General features: G+C 41.1%; 1 protein-coding gene across 5 annotated transcripts in view; it reads right to left on the bottom strand.

Annotated features, from left to right (window-relative positions):
• DCLK1 (doublecortin like kinase 1) overlaps positions 1 to 24,806 on the bottom strand; it is a 325,658-nt gene that overhangs the window by 51,239 nt on the left and 249,613 nt on the right. For 2 of the 5 annotated variants that reach the window (XM_059996033.1, XM_059996035.1), the window contains exons 7-10: positions 10,836 to 10,920; positions 7,844 to 7,952; positions 668 to 725; positions 47 to 166 (exon numbers count right to left, since the gene is read on the bottom strand). In XM_059996033.1, the coding sequence (XP_059852016.1) occupies positions 47 to 166; positions 668 to 725; positions 7,844 to 7,952; positions 10,836 to 10,920 (372 nt within the window). Of the gene's footprint in view, positions 1 to 46; positions 167 to 667; positions 726 to 7,843; positions 7,953 to 10,832; positions 10,921 to 19,505; positions 21,920 to 24,806 lie in introns of those variants that run through there. The other 3 variants (XM_059996031.1, XM_059996034.1, XM_059996036.1) reach the window with 2 other exon arrangements.

The raw sequence follows: 24,806 nt of genomic DNA on the forward strand, positions 1-24,806 counted from the left end.
AGTGGGGTGCCTTGTACAGGTTTATCTCTTTCTCCAAAATACACACCTTGACTAATTCCATGACAAGATACAGCTCAGTTGGTACATCCATCTCTTCGATCAGAAGAACGATATTGGGGTGCTTCACTCTTCTTAAAATAGACACCTCGTTCTGGATCATGTGCTCCTGTTCAAGGCAAAAGTTACCTTAATCAAGATACACATCAAAATACATGAGGAGCAGACTCGAATGAACAAAACTATACTATTTGAAGATCAGGGGAGATGTATTTTGGGCAAAATATATGGAGTCTGTCTTAAATTCTGATATTCACATAGCCTAGAATTGCCAAGAGATGTTGAAGGTCCTGAGAAGATGTTTGTAATGTCAGAACCTACCATGTTAAGTATAACTGCATATAGAAGGATGAAATGAAACTTAGATCACAAAAGTAATAGAAGAAGTAAGCCAAGAGGCAAACACAGAGAAAGAACAGAAATAACATCCAATCATTCCAACTAACTTTTATTCCAGGACTATTTATAGAATAAAGTTATATCCTAATACATATACAACATTCTGCTCCACAGCTCCTAGCGTAAATTTCTGTTTATTCGGGAGCTCATCTTTGTGTTTCGTTCTGCCTCCAAAACACTGTATTTTCATAAGAGTAAACCTTATACATACTTTGCCTCGACACTTGCTTTTCTTGATAATTTTCAGAGCATACTCCCTAGCAGTTGACCTGCAAAGAGAAAGTTAAAAAAAATAAAATAAAAACAACTTAATTTCAGATCTGTTGCACCATCCTGTTAAGGATTCATTTCTTACCGCATTGATCTTGCATTGTGATGTAACTATTTTGTAAAAAATTCTCTTTTCCTTTTTTAAAAGAAATAAGTGAACTTTAAGGGGCTGACCAAGTGTAAGGACAACGGACATGCTAGCACAGAAACATTCACAAGCTGCTAACACTGTCATACTTGTAATAAAATTGCTGCCATTGCTAGTCCCATGCATAAGTCCCCCTGCAAGGTGGCTGTGCTCTGCCCCTCCCTCTGAAGTGGTGTGGTCAGGATGTGAGTTTCTGCCCGTCTTCTTCCCAGTCTCTCTTGAAGTTCTCTCTCCACGAAGTGAAGTGTAGCTGTGACAGTTTTCTGAATGGCTCTCACGGCCACACTGACAACTCTCAAGAAGCAGTTCACACTCTTCAGACTTGGGTTGTCTGCACCCCTGTGTGTTCCACTGGAGAACTAGCGGATGAGGTGCTCAAGAAATATAGAAAGGGATGCAGCCATTAACTGAGCATCCCGTGACCTCCTGGGCCTTTCATCGCTGTCTCATTTGATAGAAGTGAAATGGAGGTGACGACAAAAATGAACTCGCTTTGCCAAAGCCTCACGGCAGCACTAAGGTCAGAACTTGGAGCTCTTGGGGTCTCTGCTTCGCATGCAGCCCTGCCAACATTGCCCCTCCTCCGCGGTGGGTGTCGAGGGAGGGCTTAGTCACACTGCAGCTGTAAACAGCTTCCTCATTTGTGTCACCATTTCCCAGACACTGCAGTGCCAACCACGACAGGTCCACCGTCAAAGGACACGACGCATACCTCATAATCGTCAGAAACCACTACTTCACAAGCACTGCCATTTCGTATCTGCTGGGGAAACCAAGAGAGTCTAGCTTTTCACCTACAGATAAAGGGCAGTTTTAGGGGTCCAAATGAATACAATGGGAGTGAAAGTGATCAAGAACAAAAGTTTAAAATAGGGTTTTAAAAGCTTCAGTATGGAGAGTTTCCTAGGTGTACATTATGGCAAGAGCAAGAAAGTGATGAGCCTCCAAACACATCATGAGGCCAGATATTAACAGTGTGTTTCAAGGGCATCTTAGAAACTACTCCTGTCATTTACTTCTAAAAATACTTCTTCCGCTATACCTCCAGGACCTTCAGGGTCCTAGCCTGCGGAAAACCGTAAACATTGACCAAGTTGTTATAATTGTACCTGAGGAATGAAACTAGATTGAAACCATCATTTTGAAGCTGATTTTCTCCACTAGAGAGCGCTGTGGTTCGGATGCGAGGAGGTTAAACCCCTCTGCCTCAGGGCGGCTCCCCTGCCCGGGTGCAGGGTACCCAGCGCAACCCGAATTGCCTCAGCCTCAGGAAGAAATGGACTGAGAGCCCCAAGGATGCCTCTGTTGATTCTTCAGGCCCCCGTGTGGGCAGAGAACATGATGGAGGAAGGCTGAGTCAGCCTTGGCTAAATGCAGGGCTTGGGGTGCTAGACGACCCCACATAAACGCCAGACCTTCAGCAAGGCTGTGTGTGTACTATGGGATGGGGGTGGAGGAAAAGCACTTCAGTTAGAGGGCCAACAAAATACTTCCCATTAGAAGTTTAAAATGTACGCGCAAACAGATAAATGAGAACGTGAAATTACTCATCTACGAGGGGAATCCTCGCATCACAGAAGAAGCACAGGGTCCCTTTCAGTAACTTTTCTTAAGAGGCTTCTGAAGGGTCTGTTTGCAAATTTGAAAATATTTAATCGAGGAAAACTAAAAGCTGAAGTGTTTCTGGATTCTGCTTTTCGTGAATCACTAAAAATGATGACAAAGCAAATCTAAGACTGGAATACATGAGCAATTTCCTATCTAGTTTAAGATGTTTCATTTGATGGCAGGGAATCTGAACTCTTGGTCTGACAGCTTTGATAAAAGCCAGCAGTCCCAGGCAGGTACAGAGAGCTAGAATGAAGCTGACACTTGGACTCAGTGCCTCCACAAAGGGGATGGATGTGGGATGGTGCTGGTCAGAAGATCCAGGAATTTCTTGGCTTTGTCCTCTCCATGGCTACCAATTGATCCCCTGTTTCCCTAGAATGAGTAACACTTCAGCCTTGCTACACTCAAAGCAAAGAGCTGGTGTGGGACCCGGGAAGGCTGAAAATCCTCCTCTACAGCCGGATAGACAAGGAACAGAATCCCCAGGGAACAAGAGGGTGTATTGGCTTCCAGGACACCAAACAATCAGGTTAGATGCTAAGCCTACAGCTGAGGGGAAAATGCAAGCAAACCTGCGTTGCAGTGGCCCTAGAGCTTACTAGGAAAAAGGACCTTGTGGGTTGACTACCCAGAACCTTACAAAATAGGATTAAACACTCAATTAGATTTACCCATATTTTATACCAGACAGTGAGCCCTGAAGAGGACCACCAAAATTAATACTGAAAGGTTTCTTTCTGGATTCCTTGAGGACAGAACTATAAAGTCACAATAAAATCCTTAATTACTAGAAGTGCATGTTTATAGGAAAGTAGCTGAATCTGGAAAATGAGACTAAAAACAGGTGCTAGGACTAAATGTACACCAGAAGAATAAAAACTTCACCGCTTGCTTTAAGTTGGTAAATGAAAACATTTGGCAAGAAATAAAACCTCAAATAAAATACCTGCCTTCCTCCGTACCCTAAACTCTGAGGACCACTGCCCGCAGGTAATCATTCAGCAAGCAGTCATGAGCATGGTTCTTTGGTGGCTACAGAGGTGATGGAGACCTGGTCTTTGACCTCAAGGAGTCTACAGTTCAGTGTGTCGAGAAGGAGAGAAGACACCTGGGTTGCTGTGGAACGTCCAGGCCATTTGCTTGTATGCTCCTGAAATTATATTCTTGACCTTTCACGAAATTACACAAACCTCAAATGCCGCAGCCGAAGCGGCAACAGCAGAACAAGCTTTGTTTTCCTCCTTGTCTACAGGAACTCAATTTGTAAAGTCACTTTCCTATTAAGTTTGACCCAAGGCTAGAGCTCCAACTACTAGGGAGAAATGTCTGAATTTTACAAACTTGGACTAAATCTACTTTTTCAGGTTTGTACTAAAAATGGTTTGGAGAAAGCTGTCTTGTTTAACTGAATGATTCTCAGCCCTGGGGCAGTCTTCTTCTCACCCTTGCCCTCAGCCCTGGAGGGCAGCAGAATGTTTATGAAAAGGGCGCTCTGGACCAACGGGCTTTTGGTTGTTTGCTCTGTTTTGAAGATTTTTATCAAGATCATGTGGAAGAGGAAATGTGGCTTCCCAGGCATTCCTCTGACATGGCATTTACTGAATTTCAAGGCAGTCCTTTGCTTACGCGTCAGGTTCTCAAGCAAAGGGGCCCCGTCTTGACTCTCCTTGTAGCCCTGGAGATGGCCCAGCATAGGCCTGAACTAGCAGGGGCTCCAAACATGTTGGTGGAGTTGTGAAAACTCCAGAGGCTGGTGGCAGTTAGGACAGTGACAGAAAGACCCTCTCCCCCAGGAAAGAGGGGTTGGTAAACAGCACCCTTTGTTTACCAATTAATCATAATAAGGCTAAATCTCAGGGCTTCCCTGGTGGCGCAGTGGTTGAGAGTCCGCCTGCCGATGGAGGGGACACGGGTTCGTGCCCCGGTCCGGGAAGATCCCACATGCCGCGGAGTGGCTGGGCCCGTGAGCCATGGCCACTGAGCCTGCGCGTTCGGAGCCTGTGCTCCGCAACGGGAGAGGCCGCAACAGTGAGAGGCCCGCGTACCGAAAAAAAAAAAAAAAAGGCTAAATCTCAGCCTCCTCTGTAAAGCAGAAAACTGAGGCATCCCAGTGTCTTGTCAAACATCTTCAGAGTAGAGTTTTATTTTGAATTTGAACTTGGGCCCTATGGCTATCAGGTGCCAGAGCATCTTTAAGAAGGAAAGAGGAAAGAACGCTGTCAGGTAGCTGAGAGATACTTAAAGTTCTTCATGCTGATTCATTCTCCAAATCCCACTTCAGAAGGAAATGCTTTCCAACTATAGGTACCCGGTTCTTGAAAATTCTGAAGATTGTCTAGGTGGATGCAACCCATGTTGCTGACGCTAAAGTCTTAGCTCGTTAGGGTGGGTTTGGGCCTGCCTACCTTCATTGCCAGCGCTTTCGTTGTGCAGTTCTTTGGGTTTACAGGTGGAGGAGAGAAAGAGGGAATCACGAGCAGCTAGAATTTTAATCCAGTTCTGATGCCTACGGTGCCAAGACGTGCAAGCAGTGCAGGTGGGGAGGAGGGCCAGGAGCCACCTGCGACACTGTCCCTGCTCACAACCGCATTGCCGGTACCCGTGGCTTGAACGGTAATTAGTCCACACAGAGCCAGGAAGCCAGGGATGAAGGGCATCTCATTGTGAGCCCCCTACCCGTGCTCGGATCTCTTCTTAGTGCTTTTCAGCTTCTTGAGTTTTCTTTGGGGCTTCGAAAGGCTCCGCCAGACAGCTTCAAAAGTCCACCAACATCCTTTAGCATGTCCTCGGGGCTCCTGAGGCCACTCGAGACTGCTATGGGGAGATAGGCAGAAATCGAAGCAGACCTGGCATCCCCTACGATGGGATGTGCTGGCACGGGACCAGGGGAGGGACGGCCTCTGCAGCAACGTTACTGCATCCATTATTGCATGAAAACCTTCCCTGTGACAGCATATTATTAACGGAGGAGAGGCGTACTTGCTCTTTTTAATACATATTCCTCCTTTAAAATATGACAGAATGTACCCCCGCAAGCAATGTGTGCCATTCAAAACGTTCTTGGTTCCCTTTTATTTTCCTGGACCTCTGGAAAATATTAAAAGATTGTTTCGTGATACCTCTGGGGAGAGAGGGCAGATGCCATATGTCCTTGTTCTGCGGGAGCGGAATACTAACACTTTTGGGGGGCAATCTGGTGTTTAGACTCTGACGATTCGTATGAGACCCAAGATGTGAACTCATGCAAAACGCACACAATGCAAACCAGAAAGAAAGAAATTAATTCAGGATGGAGAAATGATAAATTTCTATCATGGGAAGACCAGGACTGTGGGACTGAGATGCTATCGTGATCCGAGGACGAGCACATGGCCACCACTCCAGACTCAACAGATGACGCACCCTGGCAAGGAACCAGGCGCCGCGGGGGAAGGGCACGGGGATCTGCTAGACACCGGGTTTTCTGCTGCAGAGGAAATTAAGTTTAAAAGGGCTGGGCTTGCTATCAGTAAAAGTATCAATGAAATATAAAATTATATAAACGCACACACGCTTCCACCCATTACTCTGGGGATGGCTTTCCCGACTTAACTTCTGTCTTCTTTGTACAGGGACAAGCGTGTTGTGTGTGACTTTGGCTCAGCGAAGCCACTTTCTTACGGAAGACCCCTGGTCCGAGGCAGGAGGCACTGGTGCAGAGTGGTCCAAAGGCGTGGGTTTTGGAGCTGAACTTGAATCCTTGCCTTGCTAAGTACTTACTAGCTGAGTACTTAACTTACTTGGGCATCTAGCTTCTCTGGGCGTTCTTTATATGAGATGGAAACAGTTTGGGATTATATATAATAATCCCATAACTATGGGATTATTATGATAATTAAATGAAGTATCGTAGGTTAAGGGCCTTGTATGTAGTTTATGCTCAGTAAACAGTGGCTGCTCCTGTTTGAGGAGGTGTGAGGCCCAGGAAAGTCACGGGAAAATTTCTATATTTCGCAGTCATGCAACAGATGGTCAAACTTCATGGTGGGAGTGGGGGAATGAGGGGGAGGGGAAAGCGGGGCAGCAGGATTAGCAAAGGGCATTTTCAAGCTGCCTGTCACTCATGCCCCTCCCCGACACACAGCGGCTGCTCTAGGGGTCGCTGTCACCGTCCTCAGGAATGACTTGGCCCAGCTGCTATGTTGAGTGGGGCAAAGTCTGAGACCCACTGCTCCAGGGGAGCCTAAGGAGGGCTCCACTACCTTAGTCGGGCAAAGGGTGAAGGGAAGCAAATCAGTGGTCACTGGCCAAACTCAGGGCCCTCACAGTGTCTGAGGCCCTGGGCAGACGTCCAGCTCTAATGTGGCATGGATCTTCATGTCTAAGTCAACGGACTTGGAGAAAAATAAGTTCTGGGTCTTGCAGACAGAGCCTCTAGTCTGAGATATCCTCTCTGAGTGGAGGTGGAGATTAAAGCATTCTTTCCACACAGTGTTGAGAACTCGGGCAGCGCATAGGGCCCTCTCCCAGGGAGTAGGCGAAAGGGGAGCAGAGAAGAGCAGTGGGGAAGGTGCTCACCCCAGACCAGCCCCCAGGGCGCCAGCGGACACACTCCCTGAAGGAACCAGGTGGGAGCCCCCGCCTTTCCAGTACTCTGCTCAGCAGCCCTGAGAGGAAGTTGCCGGCTGACCAGGTCCCCCGTAAGAAACGAACTCCAAATCTCACGCTGGGCTTAGGGTTTGAGGCGGTCTTGATCTGGGCTATGACTATTACTTGTCACTTCTCCAACCAGTAGCCCCATCTACTGTCCTTGATTAGGTATCAAGGTCCCAGGGGTAAACCTTTCACTCCAAGTCCTTCCCTTTGGCCCACAAGAGTGCCTAGTTCATTCATTTTAAAACATTTGAATGTATTAAATGCTGTTTTTGTCAGGATCAGAACAGATACATTTTGAAGTTTTTTGAAGTTACTGTATTTAATTTTATGAAAGTTATATGTTAGAGATATACACCCCATATAAGAATGTTCTGACCTTTACAAAATGTCTCAAAACAGTGCCGAAAAAACTATTCAATAGTTCCTTTTGTTTGTTTGTTTGAACAAAATAAAAGGACTTACCTGAAAGCTCTGGCAAAGTTTTGCTGAGTACATTAAAAAGAAAAATCAAAGTCCTTAATTTATAGATTGTCCCCAGGAATCACTACATTTTTCAAATCTGTTGTTAGATGGGCTTTTCTTTCTTTTAAATATTTTTTACATCTGGAGTTGAGACACTAACCTATTCCATATGTGCCACAGACCGCAAATAAAGACGCTGTCTTGGAAAACATAACGCCAAGTGCTTCCTTTAAAGCTCAATGCAAATGATATCCTTCTCACCTTTCTACACATTCCTTGACAACAGCAAAATTTCCATCTCCTATTGTCCTTCCGACTTTATATCGTTCTGTTATTGTGGCTGGAATCTGGAAGCCTTCCTCCAGCACTTCTGAAAGAATCATTAGTATGTTTTTATTGGTATAAAAGGGAACACAGATGTTGCACAAAAGAGACGTTTAGAAGTATCATCTAATAGACTGGAACTGATTCAGCGTCAATATGTCATTTTCTGTATAGGGAGGCCAGTCCCCGACTCCCACCTCCTTGCCGACATTGCATCATCAACCATTATTACTAAGATGAATGATAAACTAAAAGGAAACGTAAAATGTATGGGGTCCACTGCCACCTAGGTAAATGCAATTTATGCTTTCTGCCGCAGTGGGGATTCTGAGGAGGAAGTTTCACTTTTCATTTCATGCCAATTTGATCAATAGCGTTTACTGCATACCCATGGTGTCCAGAAAAATGACATTCCTAGGTAGGGAGGAAGATGCGGTTCGTAAGGGACTCTGGGCCGCTTGACATTGTACAAGCATGAGAAATGCCTGCTGTTTGCACACTTAGCTTTACTACATCCTGAAATAGAGATCTCCGTAAAATTCCTTATGAACTAAGCACTGATTGCTACCCCTCCCCAGTATCAATGAGCAGATTTTAGACAAATTTCTCACCGGATGTTGAGTTAAAACTGCAATGTCTATTATGCCTGAACAGAACAGTTTTGTAGTTTCAACTATGTTAGTGCCACTAACACAACGCATTTTCCCCCTTAAAATGCGTTTTGAAATATTTTACAAATGCCTAATAATGCTTTAAATATCTAAGGCCATAACACTAAATAAGCCACACTTAGGTCACATAAATATAGTGGATAACCTTTAACATCTTAGGGGCATAAAAAGGCTTTTATAGCTGGGCTCTAAAATTTACATGCTTTAAAGTTATAAATCCTGGCTTTCCCTCAGGCAACCTGAACACAAAATGTGATGGAAGCCTAGTGTGCTTCCTAAATGTGCTCCTTTCCTGACCTTTAATCATAAACTGAGACTAAACATTTCTTCTCAAAATAAAATTAAAACCGTAGGTGGCAAATGGGCTTTCTTGGTGATTTCCGTGTTCTCATTGAGTTTAGTCTGCAGGGTTGGGGAACGGGAAATGGAAACTCACAATCAGCAGATATCGGCTTTAGGACCCTTACTTATTCTGGTTTTGTGATCATGTCCAGTCTGCACCACTCTGGATTCTAGAGTGGAGGAAATTTCTGGAAAGCGTGTACAAATGTAGGACATTTTCTGCCACTGCTTTTGTCCTCGGCATTCCTGCAACCTCTTCACCTCTCTACAGGTGACATTTTACGTTTAACCCACTAGAAGCTATCTCAGTGGTCTCCGGAATAAAGCGAGACCTGGGCACGTACCTCCACTCCCCCCCACCCCCTCCATCTCACCCCAAAGAAGCCACAGTTTTGCCTCCGTTTGAAGGATTCAGACTGGGGATTTTTGTCTAGCCCATGGTTATCACAGAAAATGGTCGGAGAAGTTTCAAATCCACTGCAAAGCACCCGGATTTACAAAATATCTCTCGGATGACGCGGTCTTAAGGCTCTTTACTCCACGGATAGTAAAAGTAACCATCCTTAGCTGTCAGCGGCAACCCTGGCTTCAGATGGGAAATGTAGGGAGGGACTTCCATCCTTCCTTCCACTGGGCACCCATCCGGAGCACATGGCTTGGGATTTTTTTTCCTGACTATTGAAAAAAAATGTATCTTTTAGGCTTTTGGCTAAGAAGAGTTAGCCAAAAAGGCTCCGTCAAGGACCATTTCATTTCATTAGGTAAATAAAACACATTGGAACAAAAGAGGCTTCTGAATTTCATACTTCTGGAAATACCAAAAAAGTCTGATATTGCATGGTAGTCGAGAAATAATCCTTGGGTAAGTCAGGTATCTCACGTAACATAATAAAAATGTTTCCCCCTAATGGTATTTTATTGGAAAATTAAATCATATTATTTAAAACAAATAAGGGGTGCTGATTCTGTAACAGTGGCTTGATCATATCAGTTTTATACTTTAGTTTCGAAATATTTTCTCATAATTGATTTGAGCCTGATAATAACCCCCAGGGAGGAAAGAGGCATATATTACAATCTCCATTTCGTAGAAGAAAAACTGAGATGTGGAGAGCCGAAGAGGCTTATCTAAAACAATCCAGGAGTTAGCAAAAAAGTCTATTCTGGAATCCACATCATCTCACCACTTTCTGAAGGGAATTCACTTAAGGTCCAAAGAATATTTTTGCAATTGCCATCAATTCATTCTTTCTGTAAAGCCAGATTTTCACATGTTGACTTCACTTAAGTTAGAGTGCCTCTGCAGGGCTATCACAGTCAAGCAAAAGAGTCAAGATGTAGGGGCTTCCCTGGTGGCGCAGTGGTTGAGAGTCCGCCTGCCAATGCAGGGGACACGGGTTCGTGCCCCAGTCCGGGAGGATCCCACGTGCCGCGGAACGGCTGGGCCCGTGAGCCACGGCCGCTGAGCCTGCGCGTCCGGAGCCTGTGCTCCTCAACGGGAGAGGCCACAGCAGTGAGAGGCCCGCGTACCGCAAAAAAAAAAAAAAAAAAAAAAAAAGTAAAGATGTCTTTCTTGTTCCAGAAGTGAACAGAATTTGGAACAACAAAGGCAACAATTACCCCCTTTTATTTGCAAAGTGGGCAATAGCTGGCTTTGTTAGGGTGCTTATACCTTCAGAGGATGGGAAACGTCTCCACATTAGGCTAACTCCCTCTTCCTGGCCCCCGAGAGGAGATACCGTCCCTGGTGGGAGCCACATTCAATCCTACCCCCTTGCTACGAGCCTCTGAAGCTGCTTCAGGCTCATCTGCTGCAGAAGTGACAGTTTCCTGGTGGGTGTAAAGTTAGCCAGCCCATCCTCTGCCCAAGCACGAGCTGAGCCTTCTCCTCAGACACCAAGTCCAAAACTCACCACCTTCTCCAGGTCCGTCGTTCTCGTCCATCGAGCTGCAGACTTTGGTGGATGCCAGTGAAGTGGAGGAGCCGCCATGCTGAGAGCTCTGCGGGGGGGAAACAGAAACAGAGAATAAACATCCTCGGTCCCACTACCTGAGTCTCCAGGTGCTGTGCCCAGCCCAGAATCTCGGGAGGTAACCGTACCCACCACCAGGGAGTAATTGGTCTTAACACTCGGAAAGGGAGGCTCTTAGACTATTCATTTGGGACTACCTCCCCCCCCCACCCTATTACCCAACAACAGATGGCGTTAACTGAGTCAGGCTCATCACCGTCCTTTGGATGTTCCGTGACTTTTTATTTCTTTTTCTCAACGTTAGCATCCTTTTGCGCACTGTTTAGGTTTGGCAGCTTTGAGGTATCTCACCTCACTCTTCCACACTCTCATCTGCAAACAGGCTTCAGATAAGGGGTCATTCTGAGCTCTTTTTTTTTTTTTTTCTATTCTTACCATAGAAACAAATTTTCTTCAGTTTGTTTTTTATGGAATATCCTTTAAAAAATATTCAGCTTTGCCACATCCTTGGAGAAAGGTTGAAGAGTGGGTTTCTTAATTCCATTTTGAGATAAAGGCATAGCACTAAGCAAGTTATTGATACATTAAATGTTACATAGCAAGAAACATTGACTTATTATTACTTGTATTCCTGAGGCAAAGAGAGAACTGAAAGCCTAAGCCTGTGATTCCTTTGTAAATTTGGGGTGTATCTGGACCCAAGACCCACGAGAGCAAACAGGGTAACAACTATATCACAAAGCTCAGAGGATGAACCAATACCAAATATTTAATACTGTGATCAGGTACTTTAACAATGAATCCTTCCATCCCTCTATCTATTCCTTGAGAAAGCAATTTGCACATTTCAATGCTATTTCTAAACAGTGAACACAGCTTGTCCTAAAAGATCCTCCTTCTGTTTCCTTGGGTTTATCCACTTGGTTGGCCTGATGGGAGCCTGGAGGCGGTGAGGGGCGGCATGGGCTCATGGTGCCGGCTGTCTGTGGAGCAGAGAGAAGGGAGAGAGCGTCTGTAGTTGAATTAATAATGAAGAGGTGGCGAGAAGCAAAGTTGACCTACTTCTGCTCTGCTTACCTGTCTCCCTTCAACCTCCTCCCCATTCCATCCAGCCTTAACTGTGCACAAAGTAAGTAGGAAGAGAAGTTTTACGTACTGTCATTGTGCCCAACAGTGTCTTGCCATTACGCCCAATGATATCAGGAAATTCAAAGATTTTAGTCTTCACCCAAAGGATGCATATAATCGGGCAAACGCTACTTCAGTCACTGCAGCGCCATTTGAGTCAACTGCACATTCTCCTGGGTGCGCTAAGATGACCACGTTCCATGGGACGAGTTCATCAAAGCTGACAGGTGACACGATGGGAATAAAAGTTAAATTCATGGCATTGATGCATCTGCTTCCTCACAGGACTTTCTAGAAGTTTTGTGGTGACTCTAGTACACCACATGCCTGAAGGTCACCTAGTCTGTGTGATGTGCCTTTTACTTTCCAGTATGGTAATAATCCCCCAATCCATCAGCCTGGTGACTTGAGCTGTTTCCATCCTTATATCTCATTCAATCTCCCTTTGTGACCAGAAGCACGCATTTGTCCTGTGGCAGGCCAGAAAGGATTCAGATTGCGACCCTGAAACAGAGTTTTTCTTGCTGGGACACTAACAGTGCTGTCATAACCGACTCTGTCGAAGGCACTATAAATGTACGAGCCTCTAAGTGTGCTCTTCTGACTTTTACGGATGTTTGTTTGTGAAAACCTGATATCTATAATATTGGAATACATGGCTGAGACAAGGCAGATTTACGATGTCGAGGTCTGGAGAAAAGAAACATTAACGCTACCGCATTTGAGGGGAAGGTTTGTGTTTTCCAGAACAGGGAGATCTTTTATCCCTTGTGTCATTGCTTGTGCTGTAGACAAACGGTGTTCCAAGCAGAAAAGCAGTAAGGAAATGTCTAAAATGTAGACTTTCTCTTCTGGGCCTTCTGATCCTTGAATTTCTTCCAGCAGCATCACAAATGGTGTTTAATAATGCAGACACACTGTGGTTTGGGATGGCAGGTGCTGTCCTGTCATACGGCGTTTTAGATTTTAGAATACAAAGACACATTCTTTCAGAATCAAGCATTCAAATTAATAGACTAGTAGCGTATTTCCTAGCAAAGATGTCCACGACTTATGGACTCAATTCCAAAATCTTGTTCTTTTAATAAGAACGTCAGATACTCAATACAGAATTCTGACCCAAATAATACGAAAACATCTTTTAAACTATAATGTTTAATAAACTTGCTGGATATTATTCACTAAACTGCCTTATCAACTAATGAATTGCATTTTCAACAGTGCCACCAAATGTCTGATGCCCTTCAAGCTGGCCATAGTGCCAGCTGTGTTTTTCTCTGCCTTATGAACAAAAAACCCCTCAGGTTTTTTAGGCTCTGGTTAAAAAAAAAAAAAAAAAAAAAGTAGGGTTAACACAAGTCTGCTTATGTTTAAAATTGCTTATTTTCAACTTTAGGTTTGAAAATATACTCCAAGTCATTTCAAATTTCATACTGTCTGAAGGTAACAGACAATTGTAAGAGAAAAACATTTAATTACAAACACGGTACTCTGAAAATGGAAAGTTCTCATTTTATTTACTATGCTCAAATGACGTAAAATAAATGTATTAAATTTCTAACAGTGTTATCTCTTCTTTTCCCCCAAAGAAGTAAGATAGTTAACATTATACACTTTTCCAAGACAATGACTATTCATGGATTCAACGAATTTCAGGGACTGAAATGGACCTTAAATATTACCTGTTCTACCCTACTTCCACTGAGAGACCAAATGCCCACTACAAAAATCCCAAGCATGTGGTCAAATGGCCTCTGTCCAAACACCTCCAATACTGAACACATTACTTCCTAAGGCAGCCCCCTAACTGTTAATAAGGCAAAGAAAGTTCTTCCTTAAGTTATGTTCAAATGATGCCCCTCTACATCTCCTATTTGTTGTTCTTAGCTCTCTCCCAGTACAGTGCATTTCCCAATAGGACAATGTTTCCGATATTTGGAAAGAGATACTTCGCCCCTTCTGTGTCTTCTCTTTTTCAATTTCAATAATCCCAGTTTTCTGGGTTGTTAGTCATCAGACAGGGCCCCGTGACCCCTTGACCCTCCAGTTGTCGATTTCTCTGGTTAATGCTAGTGCTCAAAACAAATGCAATACTCTAGGTGTACCCTGACCAGCACAGAGAGAGAGAAGGGTAGAGCTTTCTTCCTTGTGAATAGAATATTAATGCACTTTAAGATCATACTGGCTTAACAGTAACAACATAACTTTTAAGCCTACACTGAACTCACAGTGTGTTAAGATATCCTTATTCTATATTTGAGAGGTTGGCGTTTTGGATCAAGTCTAAGACTTCACATTTACTCATGTTAATGTCATATTTATTACATTCATATCCTTCCAGCCCGTTATTTTTGGATTCTGATTTCGTCACTTAACATTTTTGCTGTCTCTCCCAGTTGAAGTCATTCAGTAATCACCAAAGCCCTTTGAGTACCCTGGTAACTACTCCTAAATATACTACCTTAGACGGCGTAGGAACATTTTGATTATTGCCCATAAGTCTGATTGAAGGATTTTGAAAATACTAAAGGGAAAATGTGTAGGTTCTTGTTCTTTAGAATTAACCCAATGAGATGAATCAGGCTCTATCTATGACCTACAGAAGCTAAAAGGCCCACTTATATTTTTGCATGCTTATAAATGAAATCAATTTACTTATTTGGTTTTTCTGAGAAGATAAACCATTTTATAGGATACATGATGATAAGATTTTGTGTTTGCTTCAGTCAGTATGCGAATTCCAAGGCATAGGGGTGTACAGTGCAAAACATAGTAATTTTAGAACTTAACGCAATTAGCTGCTCTAAGAGAGATTCTGACATTTGAAATGTCATCGCTTCCAGGCAGATTTAATGGGAACCAGGTGGACAGGTTGCTGGCACCTGGACGCTTTCATGGCACACCTTCATAAAAGCACTGGCCTCAGTAAGAACACACCCTAAGTGTAGCTTTGGATCATGTAACAGATGGAGAACATATCACACTTTTTTGAAGTAAGTGAGAAAGCTGACATAACAGTTCTAACCACATTTTACCAAGATGTATCTGATGACTATGTAGTAAAAAAACAGTTCATTTCAAACATAAAATGGTACGAGTTCCTCCTGCCACTTGTATGAATGGCACTCAGCTGGGGTCCACACCGAATAATGACTACAAAAATATCCAACTGATCCAACTGATGTAATCAAGGTAGAAAAACCTCACCAGATAACTTTAGCTTTGTCTGGATAATTACATTGTTTCCACTTCACATTCTGTCTCGGCATGCAGTTATTACTTTGTTAACATTTTTTTTGGAAAATGGCAGTAAAAGAATTTAGAAATCAACTGGATCAATTTTATAAAGGAAACACAACCAACAAATATTTAACCAACTCAAATAATTGTTTTGGTGATCCTGACTTGAGGCCTACAGAATGTCTAAAGATGATCTCATATAACAAAATTAAATCACAACCTTTGTGTAGAGAGCTTGAAATCCAAGGGACTCTGTGTATATAGAAAAAAACATATATTCATTTACTTTCCAAGTGGGTAGAGAACAATAAGTTGATGACAATCTACAATCACTACAATCTACAATAACAATCTACAATCTACAATAACTAATAAGGCTCCATTACTTGAAGCAAGGCACAAAAGTCATTCCTTTTTCCAAATTCCCTTGTCTGCATTCTCCACAGTACGCATAACCTAAAGTTTACGGCATAGCAAACACGTGCATAACTCAGAACGAATACTGAAATGCGTGAAAAGTTATAAACATTTGGTCAAAGTTTTAAAAGGACTGTAGAACTGTCATTCATAAAATAGGTTTACTCAGAGGAAGAGAAAATGAAAATGGGAATACTGAAATCTATGTTAGTGAAACCACGGAGCCGAGATATTAGAAATAAACACGTTTAGTTACGACTCTGTTGTACGGGGCAGTCTGCTTTGCTGCTGCCGTCTAATCACTACGCTCACTTAGAGCCAGGATCTGTACATTTAAAATCTCAACCATTTGTCTTGGAGGGCACCAGGTCTCCTCTTAGGAGTTCCTCGCTGTGAAATCATAGTTTGGAAGGGGAACCTCCTCTCAATAAAATAACTCCCTCCATGATTTACTCCTCAGTTTGGATTCCCAGCACTACTCTTTCAGGCACCTGCTCCATTTCACTTTGAAGTCTATTATATTCAGAAAGTAGAAGCACAATTTGGAATTTTATAAACTTGTAAACATTCCTTCCAGCTGTACCATTATTGCTTTGAGTACCAACTATATTTAGGTTATCATGGAAATAATAAAGAGAACCAATTACAGCAAACTATAATTTTAAGGTTAAAATGAACCTAGTAAAAATGTTAGATTTCAAACCAGAATTTTAGACTTCTATAATAATGTTAATGTAAAAATTTTTTTTCTAACTAGGCCAGTAGAATTTTCTATTCTCCCTTATATACCATATTAAGAATGAAACAGATTATGGGTCTTTGTTCTATATTAAAGTTGGGTAATCAAGTTTGTTATTATAGTTATTTATGATATATTTATTTATTTAGCACTTTAAAAATACCTTTCATACACACACATGCACCTATATACACATGCACATTTTTTCCCCCTGCAAGTTAGATGACTTTGGGAAAAATGCCTTCATGCCCAGGAGGAAGTTACTATGGTTAAAATTTCTTTTTTTCAACCACTTGCCAATTTGTTTGACATATTCACCATTAATGCAACCCTGAGAGGCAAGTGTATTAGTGATTTTAATATAACCAACTAAAACAGAATTCTTCAACAAAATAGTCTTATTTCATTGTTATTGTCAGTATTTTATACTTTGGATGTCATGCGATGTCATTCTGCAGTATCTCAGGTATCATCTGCTGATGCTAATTACATCATAAAACACCATAAATATGATTATGAATGTAACCCTTACCCCACACAGTCATTTCAGTTTCAATGTCTACTTATCAAGTTTTCTGAAAGAAACTCACTGAACAACATAGGTGGTTTTTCCTGTTTATTATAGTTATTTTTAAGGTGGTAAGTGTCACAACATTAACTTTGAGGGGAATAACATGGTCCAGTGTGAAACACAAGGTACAACATTTTACAGTGAAGCCACAGTACAAAGTGATGGAACTTTCAAAATTGGGTAGGTCAATGAAACATTTCGTCATTTCGCTCTGTAAAACTCTGCTGATGGCCTCAACTGATGGATTTTAAAACATGTTGCTGTTTAAAACATTTTAACACCAAATGCTTTTTTTAAGAGAATGCACATCCGAGCAACTCAAACTGTAAGCAGGAAATACGTCAACCTCTCTGCAAAAATTTTATCCAAATTTACAACATTCATAGTGTATTTCAAAGTAAAATGTCCTTAGAACAAATAAACTCAATTCCTTGCTTGCTGATGAATATAAACTCAAAGAAACACATCACAAGAAAATTAACTTTCATAGTTCTTTGCCTATGACCTTTCAGATACCTACTTCCCTGGCTTCAAAACCATTTTGTGGCCATATATAATACAAACACCCATGTATAACATGCATCATTTATACTATCTTGGAATTTATCCATCGTCTTTACTAAAATGAACCACATTTTAAAGACACTATATATCATGCACCCTGAAAAATTACAGCTAGGGCCTCAGATTTCCTATCTTTTCCACATGCATTACAGGCACAAAGTTACAAATATTTTTCAGCTGACAGTATAACAAACTGCATCAGGCAATTGGTATTTCAAATTCAATATATCTCTAATTTTCACACTATAATGCTGTGGGATATCGTTGTCACTGACATGCACAGTTAGAGATGCTAGCCAGGCTAATGCAAATACGCATAAATAGGAAATGTACGTATATACAGTATTGGGTTGGCCGAAAAGTTCATTCCCAATATATTCGTTCAGTTAACATTTTCAGGAGCGTGTGTATTTGTTATACACACATACAGGAAGTATAGTAGGGTTACTACTGAAAATACATCAATACTTTAGAATCGTGTTTTGAAAGAACATACAAAACTGCCTTACAGGTTATCTGGCTTTGCAATTCAACTTACTTCAAATCAAACACAGTTTGGATTCTCTTCGATTTATGTTTCAATATAATTACTCACCCACTCACAACCCTATAAATCAATACTTCCTTTTCTTAGTGAATACTGACTGACAATCACCACATGTCATACACATTAGAGAAACAACAGTGATAGTATATAATCATTGTAATAATAGAATATCAGGACATAACAATATAAGCATTAATGTATGCTTATATTTAACAGTTAACACAATATTGGATTTATCTGAATTTGAAATTTTTGTTTAACTGGATTCCAAATTGTTTAAAAGAAATCAGTACATCTGCCTATTATTTGGAACCGTTTTGCCATACGAGTTTAGAAAACTACTTTTGAAGTTAAATATGCCTCAATTAATATGTCATGGGTAATGGTTTATGACATGAAAGGTTTTACATACAATTCCACAAGAGCCAGTAACTTATAAGGCTGTGTCACAAATACCATACTCTACCATTTATGGTCTATAAACATACACAAATACTTACATAAGCACACCCATATACACACTGGGCCCTGCAAATTTACGTAAACACCTACACACCTGGGTAGATACATGGCCACATATGAAAAATTTAGTAGTCCAATAGCTAAAATATATGGAATTATTTTTAAGGATATTATTCTATATATTCATTCATTTGTACTAAGAAATGTGGCTTTTAGATTCCATTACTTTTAAATGAAAAAAAAAAAATCATGTACAGATCTGCAGTGGATGCAACCAAAATACCCCTGCTGGTTAACATAGGGAACACATGTGGCACATGAATTCTGGTTCAAAATGTTTTTAGAAGATAGTATTTGATACTTTTAATATTTAGATGAGCCAATATAAGAACACAGGGATGTGTATAGATGGGTGTGGACCTGCCACGTCTCACAAGTCTATGACAGTATGAAAACATTGGGAACTCCTGCCCCACCCCACGTAATTAAGCAAGACGAAGAAGAAACAAACCACGTGGCTTTCAGAACCAGTCTTTTGAGTTCACACTGAAGTTTATACTTGATATATAATTAGGTTTTGCACTTCTAAAATGCTAAAAGCAGGGATACGTTTATTGTATCGTTCTCTACGATGTCTAAAGGTGAAAATGTAAGTGCCAATGACCAAATTTTTCCTAGAGTGCAATGTCTTCACAGAACATTTAAGGTCTACCATAAGGACAAAAATGCATTGCTTTTGCTGGAGGTCTCTTCTGCCCAGTAGAACAATTTAAAAATTCAGTGTCTAATTTTTTTTTAAAAAGAATTCTATAAGTAAGTAAATCTTAAGTGCCTATAAATCATCAATTTGGTTCCACCAATAAACTGAAAACTTCTGGTTTGTTGCTAAGCATTTTTTTTTTTTTAATTTCTGCTTTAGTATAATGGAATTATGCTCTGCACAGGAAGAGATCTCAGAGTCTATAAATGGTGTGCTGTTTCAATCTCTGAGGGATTTTAGTTTCAAAAGTAAATGATATATATTGCCCCTGAACAGTCGTTTAATAAAAATCATATGTTCAAAAGATTAAATGCTGTGGAATAGCATTTCCCTCGGAACTGCTTGGATGGAAAGCTGGCCATGATATCTATCGGCAATTAGTACAAGTCCAGTTTCTTTTTGCCATGTCTAAACAAAGCCCTGGGCTTCATATCAATTGGCAATATCTACCACTTATCCAGAACAAATAGCGTTTATTGGACCTTTCTAAGCAGTAGTTGTCCATAAGATTGACAGTTCAGGGAAGCTAAAATTATTGGAATTTATTTTTTGTTCTGGACCATCTGACCCCACCAGATTTAGGTTAACTGTTCCACTGCTTTCTCTGCATTTTTGACAGTTCAGTCAAATACATACTAATCTTTTATGGACTCAACTGTATTAAGTAATGCATCTTACAAAGACATAACTAGAACAGACACCAGCATAGGCAACCTCACAGATGTTTACTGTTTCAGCTAAAACAAAGCAGCCTTTTGATCTCAGCAGGAGTCTCTGTTCATTTCTATTGGAAACAGTTTTAAAATCTGAAGTCTGGAACAGGTATTATGAACTGTTCTTTCAAGATGGAATGGTTCAGTTTGCAGTTCTCAAATAACCTGCCAGAGAAGTGTCTTTCTCTGCAACAGACAGGATAATGAGGCACTAATTTTTATAAGGCTAAGTTTTCAAATGCTGTTAGGCTGCCTGTACTGTTTTTTTTCCTTCTTCTCCTTCTTATGGTTGGAATATTTTATTCACTTGGAAAGTGAGATAGTAACATATGTAACTATAAACCAGATGGTAAAATTTGATAGTTGAGCAATTTATCAAGGAGATAAATGGATAACATTTAAAACAGTATATGACAACTGAAATTCTCTCCATTTTGAATCAAACATTTTGTTTTTAAATTCAATCTTCAAGTAAAATTTGAAAAAGAAAACCCCAAGTAAAAGCCTCCAAGTGGCATCATACATTTTTAATTTATCACCTACTGAGATATGTCAAGCCTGTAAAATATCAAAACCATGCTACACAAGTCTTAAATTGTTAGTGTTTGAACTAGTAAAACTAAATGATCACTAGGGTATGGCTTAAATACAATAGACCATACACATTAAATTAGTTCTTAACATTCAGATTAAAAATAATTGTTTTATGTTTAAGCAAAGCTGACTATAATTTTTAAACAGAGGACTAGGAAAGCAGAATTAGTAGGTTAATGATTAACAATAGGTTATGATCATAGACTTACTTAGTTTAACACAAAGGAGTTTTGCATATGAAAATTTCCAAAATACCAGTAAGATCCAGGATTTATCAGAGTAGAGATTTGGATATTTGGGACCTGATTTATGTAGCAACATTTAAAAGAATTTTGCTTTTCAAATTGGTTTTTTGGAATAAGTCCAGACACAATTTTTTAGGTCTGTATGTTTTAAAAAAAAGCTTCCTAGCTTCAGCATTTATATATTTGAAAAATTATATATATGGTTATAGGGAGGAATTATATAATTTATAGCAACGCCATTGAAAAAATTCTTCATGTTTAAGCTACACTTAGGCTGTTTTCAATGAAAGATAAGTTTAAAAAGTAAAATTTACTTTTTACAACAAAAATAAGGAAAGTTCCTATGCTTAACAAGAGAGTCTTCATGAGCTATGTCTTTGACATGGGTGTTTTTCCTCACCTAGACTAACCCACAAAATGACAAGTAGCTCTGAATATTGTCTAGGAAGAAGAAGAACGCTACTTGAATATTTTGATTATTTTGCAATAAAAGTACTTTAAAATCAGCAATGTAAAGTTTAAGAAGAATGTAACTTTAAGAAAAAATGTCTGCTAGTGGCATTTTAATCTGCTTAGACAGAAAATCTGTACAGAATTGTACAGAAAATTTGTATCTACATGTTTACCTATGATCAAAATGAAAACCCCATCTACAGAAATTATGACTGTCTTGCTACACCATTAGCCTATTCTGAAACTAAGATCGGGCCCATACATGAAATTCATCTAGAGCCAGGCCTGGCACAAAACCCTCACCAACTGAGCCAGTCTGTGTTCAAGCTCCCTCAGTCAAATCAACGTAGGCGATATAAAAAAATACCTCTTTCAAGGATTAATATAAAATACCTGGATATTTCCTTCTATATGATTTAGTCTTCATAATTTCAAGGTATGCAAAACTCTTTTGTGTATTTTGCTGTTAGACGTTTGCTTAGGAAACGTGAAACCTTCACCCAACCACAAACCATATACACTGCTCCATTGTCTCTTTTACACTGAGTCTCCTACTGAATCCAAATCATCTGAGGAGAGGGGGCGGTACAGGTCCTGTAAGATGAAGGGCAGGTACAGATTTGTTTACGCGGCTTTCTTGGGTGCCCTGCGCTCTCTTAGGAGTGGGACAACACTGAATGGGCAACCTCGGTTTCTGAGGTCATTGAACCCTTTAGAGTCATCAAATTTGGATAAGAGGGAAGATCATGAAAGCGTCTAAATAGATGAAAAGGGTGCTTATTCTGCCTTATTGGCTTGATCTGCTCATGAGCTTTTGCCTTCCTCTGTGTCCAGTTGGGTTCTTGGGCCCTTGAGGTCTGTCAACACCAACTCTGCTACTATGTATCTAGGCAATTCTTCCTTCAACGTTTCCTTCCCATTCTGGGTAGAAGAGGAAGGTGCTTACCTCAGGCAATAATTTATTAGGAGCCCCAGCTGGCATTCAGGAAATTCTGGCCCCAGAGCAACAACTCAAGGGTTGCATTTGCACCCCGCATACACCCAATAAACATTGCCTTTTCAAAATGGTATGTTTGGAAGACGGAAAGAACGCGAACTTGACCTCCCTGCTCCCTTCCCAGTGTTTATCCCGGTTCCCCAACCGCTCACCCGTCACCTTCCCTCTTCTCCCCTCCGCCCTTTTCTGCTAAGAGATCCCTCTGCTGGTCACCAGGCAACGAGCTCAGATCTGCAGAGAGTGTCTAGAATCCTGGCTTCCTTTCTATTTTGAACCACCCACTCTTCACATCAACTGACTGATCAGATAATCTACAAAAGTCAGCCATGTGGGAGTATCATGGGGAGCTTCACTCCACCTACACAATAAAACACTTTTCTTCCTGATATATTAAGAAATAGGACCCCAGAAAGTTCATGGATGGAAAAGAGCCTCCCGGATCTGCATCTGTGACCAAACGCTTCTAGACAGCAATTTAAATAACAGTGTTTTGGAAAAATAGGGCAGTTGCTTGGTACACTGCCATCAGCGCTTTCAAGAAGAAAAATATCTGGCATGCAGACTCCTATTGTATAGGACTATTCTAAAATACCAAAAGAGGTAACAAAAATATTCAGGGAAGGAAAAAAGCTGATTAAACCATCATAATTAACATAAACAAAAATATAGATTTTCTTGTTTGTGAAGAAGCGGTCAAATGTCTCAATATTCCTTAAAAAAGAAAAGCAGCTTATATTCCTGAGTTTCAAAATGAGGTAGGAAGTGTGAGTGTGTGTTGCAGGGAGAGGCAGCCCACTCATTTCCCTGGCCATGTTGCTAGGCAACACAGAAAGAAAAAGAGAAGTAGCTACTGTTTTCCAATTTGCAATAAAAAGAGTTAATTTATTCCTTGATGTGTCTTCTTTTAGCACTTGCCATCTTTCACTTATTTCAGTATTTCCTGCATAGGAGTAGAGCCATTTGAGAAGAATATTAACCAAATTTGAAACAGGATCAGTTTTTAGGGATATTCTAGGCTCATTTTAACTGGGAGGGATTATTTGATGCAGTTGCCTCCACACCAAGATGAAAGCTCCTCTCACTAAAGCAGCTGGGAATGTTTCTACTCACTGACATGGTACACGGATGGAGGATGTTCATTTACGGCCTCAATTCAAAAGCCTGGAAACTGAACCATCTCTAAACTATCTCGTGCTCTGCTCACAACACGTGTTTAATAAATGTTTTCAGATGATGATAAACCTTTTGTCTCCTTAAAACAAACGAGATTGTTTTTCCCTGTCAAGTACGGAGCTTGCACTGGTAGTTTAAATGACAAAATGAAGAATCTCCAAGAGAACCATCCCTTATAATCATGTCCCAAGCGCTGGCAGTGTTAATTACATAAGCCACTGGCCACACAGCTGCTAGGAGCTGGATGGAAATTTTCTGCCTCAGTTGGACAAAATCATAGTGTAGTGGGAAATACAGAGGGCAGAAGAAGCACATTCTAGCCTCATTCTGCCAACAAAGGGAGAGCTGAGCCCAGAGCTTTACATCCCCAAGATGGAGTCTGCACCATAAGCCAGCAGGAGGGAAGCTCAGATCTGTAGCAGGGAGTCTCACTCATTCTAATCTAATCTCAACAACGAAGCATGAGCTAAATCCTGAACCTAATTTAATTAGCCCAAAGGATGAAGAGGGATTTCTATGCCAGGTGGAGTCTCCAAAGTATACACCTCAAAAGAGAGACTATTCTATGTAAGAGGGCCCTATCTGTCCTATTTCTTTTTCTTTTTTTGTTGTTTTTAAAGTCTTTATTGAATTTGTTACAATATTGCCTCTTTTATGTTTTGGTTTTCTGGCCACATGGCATGTGGGACCTTAATTCCCCAACTAGGGATCGAACCCATACCCTCTGCATTGGAAAGCAAAGAAAGTCTTAACCACTGGACCACCAGGGAAGTCCCCAGTCTGCCCTATTTCTAATGGCTGCCTCTATAGATGGGGGCCTCACTGGGTAACATTTATAAGAAAAGCATCACTCACTCCACTAGCCCTTCCTCCACTCAACCATAGACATTTAGGAGATTAAATGAACTTGGCCCATTCTTCTAGTAGTTCACTAATGATTCCTGCACTTTAAAATGCCAGATTAGGTCGTGGCCATGAAGAAACCATAGTGAAAACACTCAGCTGGAACTGGAGTCGCATTATTGGGTTTTCTATCTGGAAAGAGCCTTTTATTTTGTTTTGTTTTGACTGAAGCCGGGAGAGGATAACAGACTTATCAAAGATAACACAGCCGTTTAGTGGAGGAGCTGGTGTCCAGCTCCAGGCCTCATGCAATAATCAAAACCAGCTGGACCTGATGCCAGGCGGTTCAGTGGAGCGATCAGGACAGTACAACCTGCTAAGTGGCAGGCCAGGCTGCAAAGGGGACTGGGGACTGACTCATTCACCCTCCCCCCAGAGGGTGTGTGGACACCACCTCGGCAGGAGGCT

Source organism: Delphinus delphis, chromosome 18 (genome assembly GCF_949987515.2).
Source record: "Delphinus delphis chromosome 18, mDelDel1.2, whole genome shotgun sequence".
Lineage (NCBI taxonomy): Eukaryota > Metazoa > Chordata > Mammalia > Artiodactyla > Delphinidae > Delphinus > Delphinus delphis.